Raw genomic sequence first — 21,279 nt, forward strand, 5'->3', positions numbered from 1 at the left:
AAAGTCAATCCTTTGAGGCTTAGAGGTCTCTAGGCTTTTCTGTTTAGAAGACAAATATCTTTGTAAGGATGGTTCTGCTCACCAATGCCTTCAGGGGCTAGGGAGATAATTCACTTTTAAAGGAGATGGGGTAAGACAAAAGGTGAGGTGGTTGCTATGGTAACCTGCAGGCCTGCTTGCCCTGTGATTAAACATTGACAACATGGCATACACCAAAAGTCTACAGGCTACTCGACTGTAGCTCCAATCACAGGATTATTCTTCCCTTACACCCTTAATTATTTAAATGTATTGTAAAATATTTGGAGTAGAAATGTTAGAAGAATCTGAACAGGCTATCAGGACGACCAATAAACCCCTTCTTCGAAGCTAACTTAGTTAAGTACCATTGATACCTTAGCATAATTCTTTCTGGTTTATTTATTTTTTCTTCTTACCTGAGTGGAAAAACTATTCCAATGGGTGTCTCTACTACAGTAAATTATTTTAACTTCAATTAAGAATACTTTGAGTAAAAATAAGGATTCCCATAAACTACGTTTCCGATTGGGAATTAGCTAGAAGTAAGGTCCCAAGAGGACATAACCCAGAGGGATGAGTAAAACGTAGAAAGGTAAATTGGAGTGGGAACACAAATGAATTACTTCTCTGCTGTTCAAGTATTCTACAGTGGAAAATTGGCCAAAGATCCTTAGCTGGAGCTGGAGTGGCCAGCCAAACAACAGATACCCAGGAAGCAGCAAGATGCAAGGCTTCAGGACTTTTCACCCTACTTCCGTACTCCACTCTGAAGCTCACCACCTCTTTTTAGGAAATGAAATCTCTCTCTCTCTCTCTCTCTCTCTCTCTCTCTCTCTCTCTCTCTCTCTCTTTCTCTCTCTCTCTCTTTCTCTCTCTCTCTCTCTCTCTCTCCATGTATACTTGTATGTATGCCTATATGCATACAATAGGAAATGATTTTTCAAAATACACTTTCAGGAAGAAGCTGTTTATATAGTCAGACTATGGAATAGCACCAGCTTGGATAGGATTGGAAAGCTTAGAATCCCCCAGACTCTGAGCTCACTCAGAGCTGTATCTGAAAACTCACATTTTCTTCTGAATATTTTTCTACGCTGAGAAGTGGTGTTTTTCTCTCAGATCTCCCAGGAACTCATCTGAGCCACTGATCCCAGCGACCCTCATTTCATTCTTTGGCTCTTCTCCACGTTTGCTCTTCCAAAGTTTGACGAATCTCCACTTGTCGGCAGGTAGATGCGTATTGACTTTTACAAAACTTCCCATACTATTCTCAGAGAAAGATTGACTGATGTAGGGTCAGTAAAGAAGGCTCTTAGTTTCTTTGGGTGTTAGTAAACATGGCAGCTTGTTGGGGATTAACAGGAAAACCCTGAATATAATCATTGCTATTTGATAAGGGATTTTTCTCTCAGACAATTAAAGATTTTTTTCTCCATTACCCACTTCTTTTCACCCAAAGAGAATAATGAATGAAGGTCATTTGGATAACGGATTATTGGTCGCATTGCCTTAGAATAGATAAAAAGAAATGTCATCTACCCTCCACCGAGTACAGGACCCCAGTGTCCCATATTTGCCATTCTGACACTTTTCATCAAGAAATAGTGTCTTTTAATACCTCCTCATTCGTCCCCAATTTTCTTTTAAACACTGGATATAAGGTAGACTGGAACCATATTCAGGCAGCTAAGGACTCTAGCCAAGACCAGTGAAGGCAAGGCATACTTTTGTTACAAAGGAATAATCCGTTAAAAGAGGCTTCGCGGGAGCTTTAAGCCTTTCACAAACAGATCACCGGGCATAAGTCTCATCAGTCTCATTTCAGGGTCATGACTGCACGAAATGTTGTAAAAGGAAAAGCCAAAATAAAATCAACTCCTCACATGGGTCAAAATTCTCTGGGGTACTGAGTGAAGCCCTGCAATTTAAAATGTTATAAACAAGCAAAATAAAAGGTCTGTTAATATTATGAGGAAAACCTCCATGGAATACGGAAGTGTATCTTTTCAAACACCCCTGTGTACTTACATGGTCTTGTGGAAAAATAATACTTGAAGCTGTAATTCTGCTCTTTTGACTAGAGCTCAAGGGAACTCCATCACACACATTTGGCTAGAAGCACATATTGTCTCATAAACCAGCATGAGTGGTTTCTATAATGCAGCCATGGAGCCTCAAGAGAAGGGCAAGATTTGAACATCTGTGGCAGTCACAGAGTCAGCCATCTAGGGCCCTACAGTGTGCCTCATTTGTAGAAGTTGGAAGACCACGGGCCTCTTGACACCTCCACACTTATTCACTCACCCTGTCGCCCAGGAAAGTTAGTTTGAAAAATAGTGTAGACTAACTGTTGACAGAGTTATCTTGGATCTGTCCTTGGCCTTGTGTTTCTTCAGAGACAATTGGCAAGATATCTTGATAAACAGATTCATACAGTCGTCTCAGTGGATGTGACCAGGAAAGCTGAGACAGAGAAATCATAGTGTGGAGGACGGGAAGGCAGAACTCTTAAATCTCTATCAGCTATAGGGAAACCTCACAGAGTAACCCTTCACAATGAACTGTCTGCCTTGGCCTGAACATCAACGGTTATGTTGCTCTCTTCCCACAGCCCACATTGGTGTTTAATAGTCTTTTTGTGAGAAGTTCCCTTCCTATTCTGAGCCCTGCCTTCTTCCATAATTTCTTTGTAGTTTGGTCTTACAGTCCTCTCAAGAGGAGCCATAAACTCAGACAGACATTCATGAGGACAGTGCTGACCGGGGGAGGCTTGGTTGGCTGTGCCAAACAAGAGGATATAACAGAACCTAACACAAGTTGTTACAGAAACAGTTATTGGTTTCAGATCCAGAGAAAGGAGGGATGAACCATTGATCCCGAGAAAGAATCTGGATGTGTCAGGGCGTTCAGTGTGTGATGGGAAGAGAGCACATGAAGTGACCAACCTTCCAGAAAGGTCGTGGTCCATTTAAGGGCTTGCTCACAGAGGTTGTTGACTTACTCTTTCAAAGGCGTACGGCAGGAGGAGGGCTTGTTTATATGATTTTGATGCAGTCCATTTGATCTGGTTGGCTGTAGAATGAAGCACTGCTTTAGGGTCCGTGAGTTGAGGAACAAATACATCATGTTGGAATCATGCCTGGAGAGGACAAGGTTTCACTAGACCAGAGGAAGCGAATGTTGACATGGTAACCATGTAAACATGTGACCCTGTGATTGTCTATAAACTTGTTTCTTTACTGTGGGGAAAGCACATAGCATGTCTCTCACACATGATAGCCTTTGAAGTACGATGTCTTACTTGATCCTTTTCTCCATCCTTTTCTATCCTCTTGTAGAGACACAGAGAAGAATTGAAATGTGATGAGGATAGCCCCTCCTTTCCTTCTTCCTTCCACTATTCTTGTCTTCCCTTCTTCCTTTCTTCTCTTCCCCATCTCTCTCTTTTCCCGGCCCAACATTATTTCCCTTTTTCTTCCTGAGAATAACTTAGAGACACCCACATTTTCCAATAGTGAATTTATTAAGAAGTAAGAGATTTTTCTTATATAACCTCTATTTTAACAAAATCTAAAAATAAACTGTTGTGTAACTTTTCCCGGGGAGTTACAAACAAATGTCTGTTCCTCTCAGATAGGGAATGACAGACCAAAGAATTGATTCTATAGAAAGCCTATCTTGGGGAACCAATTAATTTTGGGATGTGACTTACAGGAGCTTGAATAATGGGTTACTTAAAAGAACAAAAGAAACTCTGGCGGTTACATCATTCAAACACCACATCCCTGCATGGGTCATGACTCACAGACCAGCACAGCTGACACTCCCTGCCCAGCTTGTAAGCAGGTGCTCTACTAAACAGACTTTGGTCCACAACTATTGCCTGTTTACCTAACTTTAGAGATGGGTATCTTGTCCATTTTGTGAGCTTCGTGAGCTTCCTGGCCCTTGAGAAGAGGTGTTCTCTGAGCCTTGGAGGAGTCGATGTGCATGTCTGCTTATTTTCTCCCATTTCTAGAAGCACTGAGCTACTATGTCATAGTAACAGTCACTTACTCTCAGCAGCATAACAGGTTATGAGTCTCTGAGGTAAGCACTGTCTGCTGCAAAGAAAAGGGACACTTCTCTCCATAACAGAGGCTGACAGCAGCGATGATCTATGAGCATTTAGAAGGCAGTTTGAAAGCTGGCTTCCTGGGTCTGACAGGCTCTAGGCCAGCACCCATCACTTCTTTCTCAGCCACACCTGGCTGCTGAAAGGACCTATCACAGGAGAACAACTCCCATATGTATACCTCCTCGCAAGGTGAAATATGTGGCGTGTGCCTCATGAACATGACTTACATGCCAGGTTGAAGCATGAAGATTTGTCAGAGTCCCTCTTACCTTAAATTGTGCTTTACTGTGCAGGTTTGCAGAACCACTATGGCTCCAAACTAGTCTTGAGGTCCTTGTTGAATTGACTTCTTTATTTTTTTTTTAACTCTTTAGGGAACACAAAGTTGTCTGGTCTAGTGAAATGGGCATCAGACAGAACCTGTCACCTTATTCCTTTAGGGACATCTGTCCATCCTCTCTTCCTATTCTTGGTATTCATGAGGACTTCACTCAGTAATAGTCAAGTATCACTAACGGTTTGCATGAGCCTGTCTGTGAGGGACCCTTGTATCACCGCATCTGAAATCTATGTCTCTAAAAGGGATGGGCAATTACATAGCTCAGTTACTCCACTTAGTACTCAGACTGATCCTTTCTGCCTCCATGTCTCTCAGCTTCACCAGCATGGCTATGAGGGACTAGTCCATTGCTTTCTTAAAATTATTTCCCAATTCCAGCAGTTCAGAGTGAATGTTGCCTGATTATGGAAGCTTCCATGATAAAATCCCCCATCAGCATGCATAGTCAAGGGTCTTGTTTTCTCTGTATCAAGGGTTGGACTGAAATAGTAACATCTATCTTTTTGGCCTCACTCTTTTTCTTCTTGCTGTCTAATTCTTCCCATGGATTCCATGTTTGGGGATGCCAGGACCAGCTTGTTAGCAAGATCTCCCTTGTGTCCCACCAACTATAATAAATGGCAAGCAAACACCCCAATCCCATCTTAGCCTTTTCCACTGTTCATGCTAGCACTGGGGGTGGAGGGGAGATCTACACATCTCTCTCCCATTGTAACTTCCCTATTACATGAGTGAAGTTCACTGCAGGCAAAATGTTCAGATGTGGTTTTATGCCGTATCATCTACAGATGCTACCACAGTCCTCCTTGGAGCTCTTCCAGTATGTATTATTTTCAGGTATTGATGTGTCATTTCTGCTCCATCAGTCATCTGGGTATATCTTCAAACCCATGCCTGACTCAGGATGAACCATCTTGTGTCACCCGAAGGGAGACAACTACCCTGTGATTTCCTCCAAGGGCGTGCACCCCTCAGATGACTTAGCATCAGTTACTTGTTTTATCAATCCATAGCAGAGGCCACACCGCAGCCACTCTAGCAAGGAGTCCCAGTGCATAGGGAAAAATAACTGCACTGTTTGGGACTGTCCCCGTGGATGCCCCCACCGTCAGAAATATCAGACTCAGTTGCATGTCTTAATGCCAATAGCACGATCCATTCCACAGCTTCTTTCAGTATTATCTATGGCTCCGTCAAGCAGTCTTTGGGTGCCAGTTGTATTATGTGACTTTCCCTGTGGAGACATGAATAAACATATATTCATCACAGAAAAGGGTACTGATGACAGACCAAGGAAAAGATTCTATTTAAGTCTGGCTTAGTGATATGAAAGAGGTTATTGTGGTTACTTTGTAAGGGCATGGTGAAAGGTTAGTTAATGAAATGTGGGTGACTCAGACAGCTGCCTCAAGTGGTATGAGCAATGGCTCACGGAAATTATAGCTGTTCCCTTCAGAACTTGCAGGCAGCAGATCCCAGAATCTCCTCTATCACTACAGTTCCTTACTGCTTATGCAGCCTTGGGAAAGGGTCTTGGGACTCTTGTGAGTTTCAAGAACTTCAAGTCTTATGGGCCTCCTACCATGAGGGAGAGGGAGTGTTTCAGTCAGAAAGAAATAGCTACATAGCATAAACATCGACACGGTATTATGAAGTGATCTACAAACCTTACCCAAGTGTTAATCCCTGCTCCCGGATGGTTTTTTCTAGCAAAAGGAAAAAACTGGCCAATTCTTTGGATTATAATTGCATATTGTTCTGAGGTACCATGTCTTCTTAGTCTTTTTCTGTCTCCAATCCAAGTCTTCCTCCCCTCCCCCGTTTTATGATCTTGCCATTTGTGGACAATATAGGTCACATATCTTATAGCATTTACCTCACTAGGAGTTTGCTGACTTCCCTAATGCTTAGATTAAGGTCACATGTTCTCGGATCATCATATAAGGGGACCTGTTACAACCCCATGTTCTATTACTACAAATGCTAATTTTGATCATTTACTATGAGTAACACCTGCCAGTTTCATATGATGAAAAGTTATTATTGCCATTGTAAGTTTTATGTGTGAGACATAGTGTGGCATTCTCCCACAACTGTTTCCTGAGGAGCTGTGATTGGCATGACCTTTTCCCTTTGTCTCCAGAGTCTAACAGCCGCAGGGCAGTGAACAGAGGCTATGTCAACAGCTTGCTCAGGCTGCATCAGGACTGGCACAGCCGCGATGTGACCAACACCTATGTGATGATCCGCCATGGGCTTCTGCTCTGCCTCAGGCACATTGTCGCCCTCCGGTCTGGCAGGGAGGCCTTCCTGGCAGCCCAAGGCATGGAGACTCTCTTCAGCATTGCACAGGTAACCAGCATGGGGATTTCCACAGCAGGTGGATGGCTTCCGGGTGATCTTCCAAGACTTAGAAATTGTCCTGAACAGTATAGGGGAAACAGGAAAACAACTTCAACATGGTTCTTGTTTCAATATGATGCGTGTTCTGGATTCAGATCCCTATTTCCTCACTCATTCTTATTCTCATCCAATCGGCATGTGTTCATTCATTCATTCACTCATTCAATCAACCTCTGTTTATTGTCCGTCCACTACTAGAAATTACAAAGAGCTTAGTGACTGAGTATGGGCTCCAGAACAATAGATCCCAGCCTAAAGTTGTGGAGCTTTTAAACTAACATCTGACATGGCAAATGTTTGATTTTTTTTAAAGAAACATATGACCAAGCACAGTGGCATATGCCTTTAAGCACAGCACTCACGAGGCCGAGGCAGGCAGATTTCTGAGTTTGCAGACTAGCTTGATGTACAGAGTGAGTTCCAGGACAGCCGAGGCTACACTGAGAAACCGTGTTTCAAACAACACCAACGACAAAAGAAATAAAAGAAACACACACATATACACCAAAACAAAGTGGAATAGCAGCATTTATATTTTTTTTGTACACTAAGTTCATGTGGTTCATGTGTTCAGGCAAGTGTATAGTGTAGTTTAATAGTTTCTTTTTCTTCTTTTGTGAGTAGTCATTGGATTAAATATTACTGGGAATCTGTGAGGAACATGGCAAATTAGACTTCTGATCGAATGGGACATACATTTTAGCAGGAGGCAGGCATTAAATAAGCAAGGCATCCAATGAGAAAGATTTTTGAGGTGGACTGTGAGACACAGTAAGAGTGAAACCTATATTGGAGGGGGAATTTAGAGATATTAACTCCTTTCTGAGTGGGTGATTCCCAAATGTAAATTGTTAGACAGTTCATCATACCAAGTTTAAGGGGAAGAATGTCCCAAGCAACAGAAATAGCAACTCCTTTGGTTGGCACTTATCTGCACCAAGTGGGGTGTGCGGTCTCAGGTTATTTGGGTTCCAACGCAAGTGACATACTCCTCAGCTACACTTGACTAGGGCTGATTTAAATACGATCCCACTGGAGACACGAGCATCCCAGATACCCATCATTTGCTCACGTTCACATACCTCATGCTCCCTGTTATCTTCCCAGTTGCCAGTGTCTGGTGCCCGCTGCTCCTCTCTAGACACCTTCCAAATTTACTCTACGCAAGTACATGCAGAGGCGATGAAGCAGCCGACGAGAGCGCTGGTCTCCACTCAGCGCGTCGCTAGACTTTTCCTATTCTTTTTAAAAATAGCATTCTCCCCTAAACACTAACATGATCCTGTGCTGCAAACCAATATCTCATTTTCTGTCTGCTCTCACCTCTGGGTTTTCCTCTGTCATTACTGAGTTCAGAGCTTCTCAGTCATGAAATAGCTGCATTTTGCATTCTGCCTTTTCTGGATCAAGCCGTGCTTTCAATTTTTCCTGGCTGCCTTGTGCTCTGTAGGAGCAGGAAACCCCCAAGTCTGTAATCTCACTCAGTCCTCATGAAGTTTCTCCCTGATGGCTGGCACCAGACACCCCTCCCCCAATTCTGGGTGGCATACTCACCCAGTCTATCCTCTATATTATTGGCTGTTTTTCCGTTCTGTACTAAAAATATCTAAAAGGTCTGTAGAGGAAAAAGATGGTGATTTTTAGAGTTGTATATTGCAGAGAGGGACACAGTGAAAGAAATATTACAGGAAATGAAGCCCAGGTATGTCAGGGGCTGGAAGGACATATGCAGAGCTTTAGAAGCAGTTCCTTGACTGGTCAGTAGTGTCTTTAATTCCTCTCCATAAAGCAAATAACAAGGATCCAGCCTCCAGTTGCTGTTGTAAAAGGGAGCTAAATGTGAGTGGAGGCAGAGCCTACATTTTATAGTGAGGTTTATCCAGCCCATGCTGTAACGTCTGATTACATGAAGAAGCAGCTTGGGAAGGGTTATGGGACAATGCTGCACAAATGGGTCATGATGTGTTAAGCCTGTCACATGGAAACATGTGCAAAGTATGTGGGGGGAAAACTCCCGAGCGTTGGGTTCCACACATGCACTGATGCCCCACTTAGCTTTCAGACTTTAAAATAATATGTTCTCCTACAGGGACTCTTACCCAATTCACTTTTTAACCTAATGATGTCTTCTGACACTGCCCTCCTGCCTAAATACCTGGCCCATTTTCAAGGGACATGGTGCATATGAATCTAGGAATTTTTATTTTCTTGGAATCAATGATCTATTTTTAAGTTAACAACCATTCTCCTCTGAATAGAAGAAGTTATCAAATATGGCGTTATTGTTAATGCTCTGGTCTTGGTTCCTATTAACAGCTCTCCATGATACCCTTTGTGAACTGTGCTCACTGCACAATCCACACTTTTCAGATGCAGGAGCTTGATTCTCTCCTTCCACTCAGTTCTCTCCTGGAACAAAACCAAAAAGCAGTTGCTATCAATCACCATCAGTGGTCATGTCAATGGCCATTACAGATAAAGCTGGGCTCTCAAATGTTGGCAATTTGGACGTTCTTGGTTTGAACTTAGCTCTGTCTTCCCGAAGGCTGGAGCTCAGAACGTCGTCTCCAATCTGCATCTATTTACCTTCCTTCTTCCTCATCTACACTCCATTTTCTTTATTCCCCAATACTAATAACTTTACAACAAACACTTGGGGCCATTTGACCAGGGCAAAGGGATGAAATATCTTCAACTAATTCATTTTCCACTGGGAGTGTTTCTTGCTGTGTCCTCAGAGACACTTGATTGGTACCATTTGAGCACACTAAAGGGAAAGTGGCATTCTTGATTGCATTAAGACATTTCTGTTTTGAAAGTTGCCTCACTTATATTTTACAGTCTGCCTTTTGTGTTTGCAGGGCTGGCTGGTGACTGAACGTAGGCTTTGCACATCCTAGGCAAGGGCTCTAACACTGAGCAGTATCCAGAGCCCTCATTGCTAATTCTTGTGCATGCTTCTGTCTGCACGTGTGTTGATAATTATGTATGCGTGTGTGCGTGCATGCCTGTATGTAAGTGTGTGTGAGTGTATGTGTGTGTATGTGTGTGTGCGTGCATGAGTGAGTATGTGTATGTGTGTGAGTGTGTGTGTGTGTGAGTGTGTGAGAATGTGTGTGTGTGTGTGTGTGTGTGTGTGTGTGTGTGTGTGTGTGTGTGTGTGTAATCCAGAGGTTAACATCTAGTGTCTTCCTCATTTCCCTTCCACTTTATATTTGGAGAGAGGATCTCTCTCTGAACCTGGTATCCACTGATTTGGCCATGCTGGCTGGCCAGGGAGATCTCTGGGTCCTCCTAACTCTGTTTTTCCAGATCCTTCCCTGGAGTATCAATGTTACAGCCTCATGCTTGCATGGCAAACACTTTACCAGTGGAACCATTTTCCCAGCTACATTTTTATTGACATTTTTCTCTCTTTACATTCATAGTATGAGGGTAGAGGTACCACAGTAGGACAGCACCATAACACAGGCTTTATGGATGATGCCCATCAGCTAACTACTATAACTCTTTGGTTTAAGAAGTTTCTGTACCCTTTGACACTCTCAGACGGGAGGCTCATCCTGAACATATTTCTACACCGAGTTCAGTGCACAACACATTTTCTAAGCTACTGGAGAAAACTGTGTTTTGACCAAAGAGTTACTGAGCTACATCGACTCTGTCTCAATTTGGTAAACTTGTTTGTACATTTTTCACAGTGTCTGTAAAGACAGGTGTTGTCATGTTTCATCGCCATCAAAATGTTACATCCGAAAATCCAAGTTTCTTTTGCTTTGGGTAGGTATCAAGCAGGATCTGAACAGCGGGCTTTGAGACAAGCAAGTTGACTAATTTAGCCCAATGAAACTTGCTTCGTTTATCCTTTTTACATTATATCTTTCTGTTTGGATAATAGCCAGAAGAGAAAAGCAAGACTTCCATTAATTCAGCCACTCATTCCCTAACAGAAGCAATAATTCGTGGTGACTCAGGTGTGCCTGAAGGATTGTACCACTCCTCTTCCCTCAGGCATCCCAGATAAGGACTTGTCTCAGGTGCAGCCTCCCTTGAAATAAGTTCAGGCCTGCTTTCAGACTAAATTCATCACAATACCAACCTGAGCAGGAAAATAGAAATAAAAATGCAGAATCTGACTAGACAACATTCTCCATTAGAATGCACCAACTACTAAACATCGTGCAGTGAGGCTGTTTACTGGCCACTTAGGCTGCGTGCATTTCATTATCTGAGATAATGTCCCAGCATGGGAGCTGCACGCAGGGTCTGTTATAATATTCTCTCTGCTCAGACTTGCCTGGAGAACAAGGACATGGAGCTTGTGATCTCTGCTGTGATTCAGATCCTCAGGCAGTGTTACCCTGTGAGTCGCCTTCCCCTGGCCACAGCCAGCAGTGCCTACACCTTCCCTGCCCCTGGGAGCACCAGCTTGGAGCTTCCACGCCATCTAACTGAAGGTAAAGTAGTAAGTGACTCAGCTTTAAGACGAGTGTTTGCATTTTACAGCATGTCAGAGAGATGGGGATTAAAGCAGAAACAGTCATTGTACAGGTCAACTGTGATCTTTTGATGAGCTCATTAGGGACGTGTATGAAAGAGTGGATTTCTCATAAACAGGGAGATAAGCATAAGCATCAAGCTCTCTCACGTTGTCCCTAATTATTAGCTGTTGCCATGTTGCCTGGTGGGCTACCGAATGCCTGAACCATCATCTCATCCAATTAAGAAAAATAATCTTTCCCCCAATGTTGTGACCCAACCTCTTTGCTGTACTGTCTATTGGTGGAATTAATTTGTTGTTTGGGAAAACTGAAATAAAACTTTCACCGTCTAAATCCCTGTGATACACATTTTAGAATATCTGAAAGCGTCATGATTCAACCTCCAGGAAGACCTTAAAGTCAAAGCGTCTAGTGTCTTGCAATCTCATCTTTCTTCAGGGAGCAGATTTTTTTCACAGCTGGACTTTTGTCATGTGGCATCTGAAGTTAGTAGGGAATTCTTAAATAAATTCCTCCATTTTAAAATTGGGGACTTGATCAAGGCACTATCTAAATTACAATGAATACAGAGTACACGCAGTCTGTAAACTTTGACAATTTCAGTTGTACCAATACTCCAACATGAGAGGGAGGGGAACTCCATTGTTCTTCGTGTGTTACTGACCTCCAGACTCATCATGGAGCAACAGTTTAGGCAACATGGCATTCTCCTCCCATATACTCATGTGCACAGCATATACACAGATCACTGAGCATCTGAGTGTGCTGGGGTACAGTGCCCTTGCTTAATAATGGGTCCCTCATTTACAAGAAATGCGAGCCATGGTGCATGAGAGAGTGAATACCTGACAGTGAGCACCCTTATTCTTTCACCTTGTTTTTCCCATGCAGAGGATTTTGACGATGATGGTGATGAAGAGATGGACAAAGACTCAGATGTGGAAGCTGGGAAAGAAGTAGGTCAATGTGCCCTTGGTTGTACTAATATTCGTGTTGATACTACACAGAAGAAAGGACAACTGCCTTATGTGTACTGAACTTACTCCACCATTGTCACCACGACAGTGATGTCTGGAAATCCCAGATGCTGGTGTTAATTTTCCAGATGTCATTTTCATCTTGATCCATATAGTACACAGTCTCTTTATAACGTTAAGTCTATTGATTACGATTCAAATATTCTATCAGAGGGAACCTGACAGATTCGTGTTTAGGGTTGGTATATTTAATACATGCATAGGAAGATGTTTTAGGGATCTTTTTGCTAGACTTCGCCTGTCTTCATAAATTGGTTTTCTTATTCGCTGTGCATTATGCACAGGGATGTAGCCTGGTGTATCCCCACTCATGTCTGTGAGAATCAGTCTTCTCTGCTTTGCAAAGTCTAGAGCTTTGCTTCCACAGTTCTGATGTTCTTGTTTCCTGTCCCGCAATGATCCATGAAACGTAGGTCAGCAGGCATTTCTGTTTCAAAGCAAAGTTCACATAGTAATTATCTTACACTCTGTGACCCACGTATTCTTTGTTTTGATGACTCAATTTGCCATTATGAAAAAAGTCCTGCCATCTATAAAGTGCTAATGAATGAGTATGAGTCTTGGTTGAACTGAGGAACATAGTTTATTGACTGCCTTTTTTTGTGATAGGCAATTTAAACTTTTGCATTGTTTTAATATGGACTGGATTTTTTTTTGAGTGGGGTTTCTTGTGTATTATGGAATGCTTAACAACATCCCTGATTTTTACTCACTATTCACCCATAGCATCCATCACTTTGCCCCTCATTCATGAACCAAAAATACCTCTAGGAACTGCCAAATCATTCTTAATTGACACCCATTCTCCTGGAAAAGTGATAGTTGGTTTACGAGTTATAATTCTGTCTCCATTTCTCCTGCTTTATGCAGTTTTGGATAAGTTTCTCCATTTATAGTCCCTTAATTTTGTCATCTGTAGCATAAGATCTGAATGACAGTCCTAGAAGTGAATTTCAAATTTAAAGACGATTCTGCACCAGCAAGATGGCTCAGCAGGTAAAGGCAATTGCTGCAGAGTTTAATGATCTGAGCTCAGTCCCCAGAAGCCACATGGTAGAAGGAGAGAACCGTTCTTGCCAAGCTGTACTCCCACCACTATGCACACAGACACATAGATATACATATACAAATGTACACACACACACATACACACACACACCCCACATACACATAACTCAAAATATTATATAAAAATAAAAGAAATAAGTCCCTCCTTCTCTTCTTCTCTCCTTCTCCCCCCTCCCCTTCCTTCTTTCTCATGTCCCTTCCCTTGTTCCCTTCTTTCCTTTTCTGGAACGAAAGAGGTTTTGACGTTCTTAATCTGAGCAATTTCTCACCTTGCTGATGACAGAGGCAGACATTTACGGGCTATCTCTCAGCCCCATCTCTGAGCTTAGACTGCTATTGACAGTCTGATGTTCCTAGGGTTTTGTTGATAAATAGAATCATTTCTGAAGTCATCAGTAGCAAATTGGTTCTTTGCTCTGGCTTGGCCACGCAGGCCCATAGAGTATGTGCAGAATCATTTGAATAATACTGGGCTGCTGCAGTCATTCATCAATGCCACCTTTCACTCCCCTCTTGCTTACACTTTGATAACTGGATGTCTGATGCACTGTCAGTTGCCTCTTGTATCTGATGCAGGGGGACACAGGATATGACAGTGCTTGACTCCACACAGCTAGCTAGAATGGTAGGGAGCACTGATAATTTCTCTGACTCCATTCTGGAGAGGATTGTAGGGAAGGAGGATGTAGAAACTAAATACATATAAAAATTCAGCTGGGAAAGAAGCAAAAGATAAATTAGTGAGAGCCTAGAAACTATTCATTAAAACCTATGGCCGAGGAGATGGTGAGAACTGGGTATGAATCTGACCTGCAGAGTAATGAGGTAGCATAGGAATGAGGCTCGACTCGGGTACAGAAAGCATTGGAGAGCTGCCCATCCAGCAAGCAGCTTTTCCTTGGTGAACGCTGTAGCATTTACTGCTCATGAAGTGAACTAAGAGCCAGGCCTGTTTCTTTTCTACTCACAGGGCTGATCCAGACCTTTACCATGTAGCATTCTCATTTGAAAATTACAGATAGATGCAACCTGTGTCTGAGTAAATATATTAAAAGAAAGTCCTGTGAGAAAAATGTCTGAGGAGTTGAATGTTCTGATTTAATTAGAAACTGTCAGAGACAACATAGGAAAAGAGGAACGGCACACGAAGAGAAGATAGTGTCTGTGTTTTCTTCATGCATGCACTGGATTTGAGCAGACTGTGGGGAGAGGAGTTTGCGCAGAATGCACTTGTGCTCTTCTTTCCCACTTCTTCCTTTTTGAATTTCTTTTCTTTCTTTCAGGTGATTTTTTGGTATGACCCACATACATCAGGCAAAGTTCTGGGGAATGGTTATGTGATACAAAACCAAACAGGACTTGGTATTTTATTGTCAGTATTCACATAAACTAAAGAGCAAATTAGCACTTTATTGTTTGAAGAAGCAAGTGTGAATCAGGGCAGTGACGTGCCAACAAGGTCCAGTTTAAGGAGGAAGGGTCAGAACGCATTATCTGGATTAAGGGGCTGTCAGTACCCTAGATAATATGAGGACACAGTAGCAGGCCTATCTCTAGATGAGCACAGCCTTATAAGATGTGATGAGGGTACCAGGAGATACGTAGACTCAGCCATAGGGTCTCTGTATGTGTTTGTGTGGTTTATGCATTCGCACACACATGCATGCAAGTGTGCGGTTGTATGTGCCTATGGAGACTAGAGGAGAACGTTGGGTGCTCTGATCTATTATTCTTTGCCATATTCCGTTCAGGTGTGGTTTCTTACTGTCTGGAGCTGGGCTGGCAGACAGCAAGCCCCAGTGATTCTCTTGTCTCTGCCCCCTACAGCATGGGGTTACAGGTACACATGTCTTGCCCAGCTTTTTACATGGATGTTAGAACCTGAACCGAGGTCCTCATACTTACACAGTATGTGTTATGAACCACTGAGTCATATCTTCAGCCTCAGATTTGTGTCTTTGTAGGACAGAAATAGTTTTCCCATGTTAATCCAACTTTGCTGTTATACAAAGAAGTCAGTCACTGATGACATATAGATGAACTAGAGCAAATATGACCTAATAAAGCCTTATTTACAATGAAAAGCAATGGCCCACAGTTTGCTAACCCCTGCTGGAGGGCTGCATGGGTCAATGACAACATGTGGAATGAACTATGCTGCCATCTATGGCCTTCATGACACTCCTCACTCAACAAACAGCCTTATTCATTGGTAGGGACAATACTCCCAATGGCTAGCTATGTTGTGTTCTTGATGGAACCATCCAAGGCCATGCCTCAGGACAGGGAGCAGAACTGACAGAAAAAGCCTATAGAGACAAGAGTGGTGGGGATGAAGCCCTGCCTGAATGGTGCCTGAAAGGGTCATGAAGCCAAATTCAGGGGATTTACTTTTTGATCTGAGTTTGTAGAAAAATTATAAAGATGGATGGGATATCATATTTTCTTCTTTTCCACTGGCTTAGAAATAGAAGCATTTATTTTCCATATTTCTTTGATTTAGGCCATTCAAGACTGGTAGGTTTTTCTTATCTCTCCAAATGTCTTTCTAGAGTTTGTGGTAGGTATTTGTTCCCTATTTTAGTAAGGAAATTTGACCTATCTAGAGTATGAAAAAGCAGAGAGTTTGGACAGTGTCACCCTTGGTATATTTTTATCTGTAAGAACTCATAGTGATTGGAAAACACAAATATTTTCAGAGTAGAGTCAGCCTAACCTTGAAGCTATCATAGGATGCTGATCTAGAAGAAAAGTATAAATACTTATATGATTTGCTCCATGAAGAGAAACTTAGGAGTGCGTGTGAACTTTTAACTCCACATAGGTACAGCAGAATTGACTGTCCCCAGAAACTGCACACATCTGCCACGCTCTTCCTTCCATCTTTCGTCTTTCCTTCCATCTCATGATCTTCCTCTTCTGCTCCATGCTCCTGGCATCATCTTTCTGTAAGAAAATTCAACCAGATCCTTTTGCAAGAATCATTTTCTTTATATGTTGCTCCCTGTGCCTTCTATATCTCAATTCATCACAGTGACTTCCTCTGAGTGGCTTCTCAGCTCACTCAGTCCACAACAGCTACCCATACTCCATCCAGTACTAATGCCAACTGCCAGCACTTCCAGGAGATTTACCACTACTAGAAATTGCCGTGTTCCATTCCCTTCACTTCTGTCTCACTTCTCTTACAAGAAGATGGATCCCACTGGACCATGTACCTGTGTTTCAACATCAAAAAGTCTTTGAATATCTATAAAAACACTTGCTCATGGAACATGCTCATTAAATGTTTGCTCAGGTGAAACACCCAGATAGTAAAGGTAGCCAGGCAAAAGGGATGATAACAGCAATGATGTTATTTATGAACAAGACAAGGAATTTCTCTTACAGCATATTTTATTGTTTACATAGTCTATTGCATATTTATTTCTGATGAGGGCTAACAAATATTGGCTCCCATGATTTAAGAAAAGCTTTATATATTTTTTTACACTTAGAAATATAACCTAGTATATTAAGTTCTTTTTCTGGCTGGGCTAGCATTATATTCTAAAGATAAGAAACTAATGACCTCACCTGGTAAAGAATCAGAAATGTATCTTTTCTTGACACCCTGCAGGGTGGATTTCTTGACTTTGATCCATTCCTTTTTCTGCTATAGGATGATGACTTGGAAACTGATATGAGCAAGCTGAGTTCTAAGCCTGGTCTTGACTTACCTGAGGAGGAACTTGCGCAGTATGATGCGATGTGTCCTGAGCTCTCCTACAGTTTTGAGGTAAGCTACTCCTTGGTAACACATAGTGTGATCTTTGCAGAACCTGGGAAACCAAACAGAGGTGACCAGATGAATTACATTGTTTACCATTATTCCTAGATGTTTCTGAGATAAAAACAGAAGAGAAAAGATTAGGGAGACCAAAATGATCTCAAGAACCATAAGGTCTGATACTCTACACCAAGGATAGAATCAGAATGAAATTACACATCTGTGGCCTGCTGGGTGGGCATGGAGCCCTGGCTCCTCACCAATGACCAAATGAAAATTCTGGATGATTTAGGCAATATTTTTTTTTGTTGCCAATTTGGGAAGGTCATCACTATAGATGGATTCTTAAAGGTCACCATCCAGAATCCAGGCTTCTGCATTAGTAAAGGCAAAATGAATGCCTTAAATCTGGTGATGCTAGCCCAGTACGCTGCTGGTGCTAATACTGAGACTCAGACCTGCCCTTTGATCTCTGTCATTCTCTTACTGCATTTTAACAAATTATGAGCCCAGCCATATCAAAGGGCACTGAGAGGCACAAGTAGAGAGGCGTCGATATATCCTATTTCACCCTAGAAAGCAGAAGAGGATCAGTGGTCAAATTTTTAGGGAAGAAAATTTCAGTTCAGTGTATAGACTAAAATAAAATTGTCTTCAAATCAAAAGCACTTCGAAAAGCCTTCTCTTTACATATCACTGAGGCCCCTATAAATGAAGTTGTTCAGTCAGACTGAAATTGAATAGGAGGTTGCAAAAACACTTACACATTGTATAGTATTACTCTAGACTCATCCAAAGCCTCTTTTGAGAGTGATTTTTTTTTTGTGTGGGATTCTGGCATTTGTTTACTCTGAAGGTTTAGTTTATTTTCATTGGTTGACTCTTTGAAAAAGCTCCTAAATCACAAAGGCCACACTTAGCTTTGATTCCAGATAGCTAGCATAGGAATAGAATTGAATTCTCTATCTGGAAGGAAATATTAATACATACATTTTCTATTTTGGATTTGAAGGAACTAGAACCCAAATATGGAGATAATTTGAACATCAGAGACACTCTGCATGCCAATCACCACCACATTCCAAGTGCTGCCTCTCTAAGGCAACACTGTTTCAACAGAGAGCATAGCTCCTGGAGACAAGAAGGAGAAGACACAGTCCACACTTCCATTCTGCACATGGCGAAGACAGGGAAGTCCAGCATATGGTCATCCTCAAAACAAAGATCTGCAACAAATGTGAACCAAAGCATAGAACAAAATGGTTTGGGGATCGATTCTTCTGGACATGGTACCCTGGACATTCAGACTCCCTTAGAACAGGCTGCTTGGGACATAGAAGCAATTTCTTGCCCAAGGATAACTGCCTCATTTACCAACTCTACCAAGCCAGAAGAAAGCCATGAAGCAGCAGAGAAGCTTCTCCACATACATCCCAAGCACATACCTTTCCATGATCCTCATCTTTATATGGCCAATGTGATGCGAACAAGATCTGCTGTGGGATTCAAGACGATGGCATTTCCTGATTTCTGGGGGCACTGTCCCCCTCCCACTGCTCAACCCCTGTTGGATCGCAAATTGGGAGTTCAGAGGTGAGGGTTTTACTGACATGAAAGTTATAGATTTTCTCTTCTAAATACATTTAAAAATATAGTGGTATATACAGATTATATGCTGTTTGTAGGAAAGTGAGAACTAACCTAGAGTACCTTAAATACACTTAGGGACATATATCTTGCCTCTACATTGGAGATTTTATAAACCAAGTATGAGATAGTGTGGTAGCCATGTAACTCTGGGCAAAGAATTCCTTGGATGGTTTTAATATAAACCCTGGAATCATTTCTATGGCAAACTATCACAACATGGGGCATCATCTAGTGTCCCTACATTCTGAACCCTTTCCTAAAAGAAATCTTTTCAGAAAAATAAGAAGGCAATTATGTGAGATCTCTTTTGTTTTTACTACAAATTGGTGTTTAGTTTCTTGTTGATAAAGAAAAGTATCATGCTTTTATTTCATAGCCCTAGTATTTAGATAGTAATTTTGCTATATGACACAAGGATGGGATGGAAAAACATCTCCCATATTCTCTAGGACAGAAATCCTAAGTGATAGATTATTCACACATTTCAAGAAAGACTGCATTGTCCTTGGATCAGCACAGTGAAATTAAAGTGAAATCTGATAAAAGATATGTCTCCTGAGGATTGCTACACACATCTTAGGCCAGTAGAGTCAAATATGCAGACCAGAATGTTTCTTTAGTTTAAATTTCCTGTCTTCAGCAAATTATTCTTTGGATAGTAGGTCCCAAGAACTGTTTTTACTTTGGATTCTTGTATGATCTCATCTCCACATGACTGCTATGCTTAGGACACTCACACAACCTCATGGGTGGCCTGCCCCCATCTTACTCTATCTATCACCTCTTCCTTCTCAGTCCAGACTTTGGGTCATCTCAACTTCACCATTCTCTTACCCAGTGCCAGCAAAATTCATTGGAAATGTGAAAAGGGATTATAAATTCCTCTTAAATGTTCTTCCTTTCTCTTATTTAAATCTCACACTTTTTTTTCTCACTCAGAAGACTGACCTCAGCCTTCTACAATAGGTAAAGTCCAAGGAACACAAATGTACAGAATAAATACAAAATAGAAAGCCTTGCTGGAGCCATCCAAGCTGAAAAGTTACATATAGTCAATAGTGGTAATTTCTCCCCCAAAGCTCTCTCAGTGCATAGGAATTTTTATTTATACAGACAGAAAAGTCTCAGTATTCTAGTCCAGATTCTCTTGAGAACTGTCTTCAAGCTATGAATACCCTAAAGAACACCTATCACTTCCCCTTCTGTTTCTACTTCTCATGTATTTTTATGCTTTAATAATGAGAAAAAAAAGAGGGCCAGTGCTGTTTGTACCCCTTGAATGTCAGATGGAGGCACTGATAAGTGCCTATATTCTGTGTTTCTTTAAGGATTTCCGAGCTGAGGTAAAAAGCAGGCACCAACACTTACACTGTTTCCAATTTTCTTTACAAGGATCAAGATACTTGAGGATGTCCGGAGGCTCCTCCAGCCAAGTGATGTTATAAACAAGGTTGTCTTCAGTTTAGATGAGCCCTGGTAAGTGGTCTTGAACATCCATGGAATGGAAAGCAAGGAGAAGTTTGCTAGTTATGCTGGTACATTAATAGGAATTAACCCATGTTAATTAGGAATCCACTTCTGCTTCTAAAACCAGCATGGGGACTATTCTGTTTCAAATACTATAAGAGATATCTTACCCTTTAGGAATGTAAATCTCTGTCCAATCACAGCCATATGACATGTCCACACATTCTCTTCTTTCTTATAGGCCTTTGCAAGGCAGCATTTCCGATTGCTTAAGGTTCCACTCCAAGTTTGAATCAGGCAATCTTCGTAAAGCCATCCAAGTGCGTGAGTAAGTAAGAACAGCTCTGGTAGTGGCTCCTGGCAGCATAGAAGAGGTGCTGGCCATTTCTTCCCATTACCTGTTCCCTGACCTCAGATTGGTAGCTCAAAACCAAAATTTCTCAAGAGTATCTTTACCGAGAAAATTGGCAAACATTACCTACCAATAAAAGTTTTCCTCTCTGAGACATTTGTCAAAAGACAATGAGGGAACCTATTGACTGATGCCTTAGTAAGGTGAACTGTTTTAATAAACAGTTTAATATATAACAATATATTAATATATTTATTAATATATTTAATATATCCATATATATGTTATTTCTATATTCCTTACTTCCCCATTTCAGTTTAGGGGACTTTTCTTGGCACATGTATGCTTCCATTATTCCAAGGCTGGGTCTGTACACATAGAAGGGTACACAGCATTCCCTATTCCTTCTCCTCCCCGTAACTATTTATTCCACAGTACCGTATTTAGGAGGCAACAATTTTGGATCTCCATCTTTCATTCCAGGGACCATCTATGTATCCCCAGGCAAAACTACCAATGTGCTTTCGTTAATAGAATATGACTCCACTGACAA

General features: G+C 41.7%; 1 protein-coding gene across 1 annotated transcript in view; it reads left to right on the top strand.

Moving 5' to 3' along the window:
* Agbl1 (ATP/GTP binding protein like 1) overlaps window positions 1-21,279 on the top strand; it is a 438,823-nt gene that overhangs the window by 252,971 nt on the left and 164,573 nt on the right. Inside the window, exons 7-13 of the mRNA XM_032895109.1 lie at window positions 6,622-6,830; window positions 11,173-11,338; window positions 12,275-12,339; window positions 17,150-17,266; window positions 18,270-18,850; window positions 20,300-20,383; window positions 20,616-20,702. Coding sequence (XP_032751000.1) covers window positions 6,622-6,830; window positions 11,173-11,338; window positions 12,275-12,339; window positions 17,150-17,266; window positions 18,270-18,850; window positions 20,300-20,383; window positions 20,616-20,702 — 1,309 coding nt within the window. The remainder of the gene's footprint in view (window positions 1-6,621; window positions 6,831-11,172; window positions 11,339-12,274; window positions 12,340-17,149; window positions 17,267-18,269; window positions 18,851-20,299; window positions 20,384-20,615; window positions 20,703-21,279) is intronic.

The sequence above is a fragment of the Rattus rattus genome, chromosome 2 (genome assembly GCF_011064425.1).
Source record: "Rattus rattus isolate New Zealand chromosome 2, Rrattus_CSIRO_v1, whole genome shotgun sequence".
NCBI classification, from domain to species: Eukaryota; Metazoa; Chordata; class Mammalia; order Rodentia; family Muridae; genus Rattus; species Rattus rattus.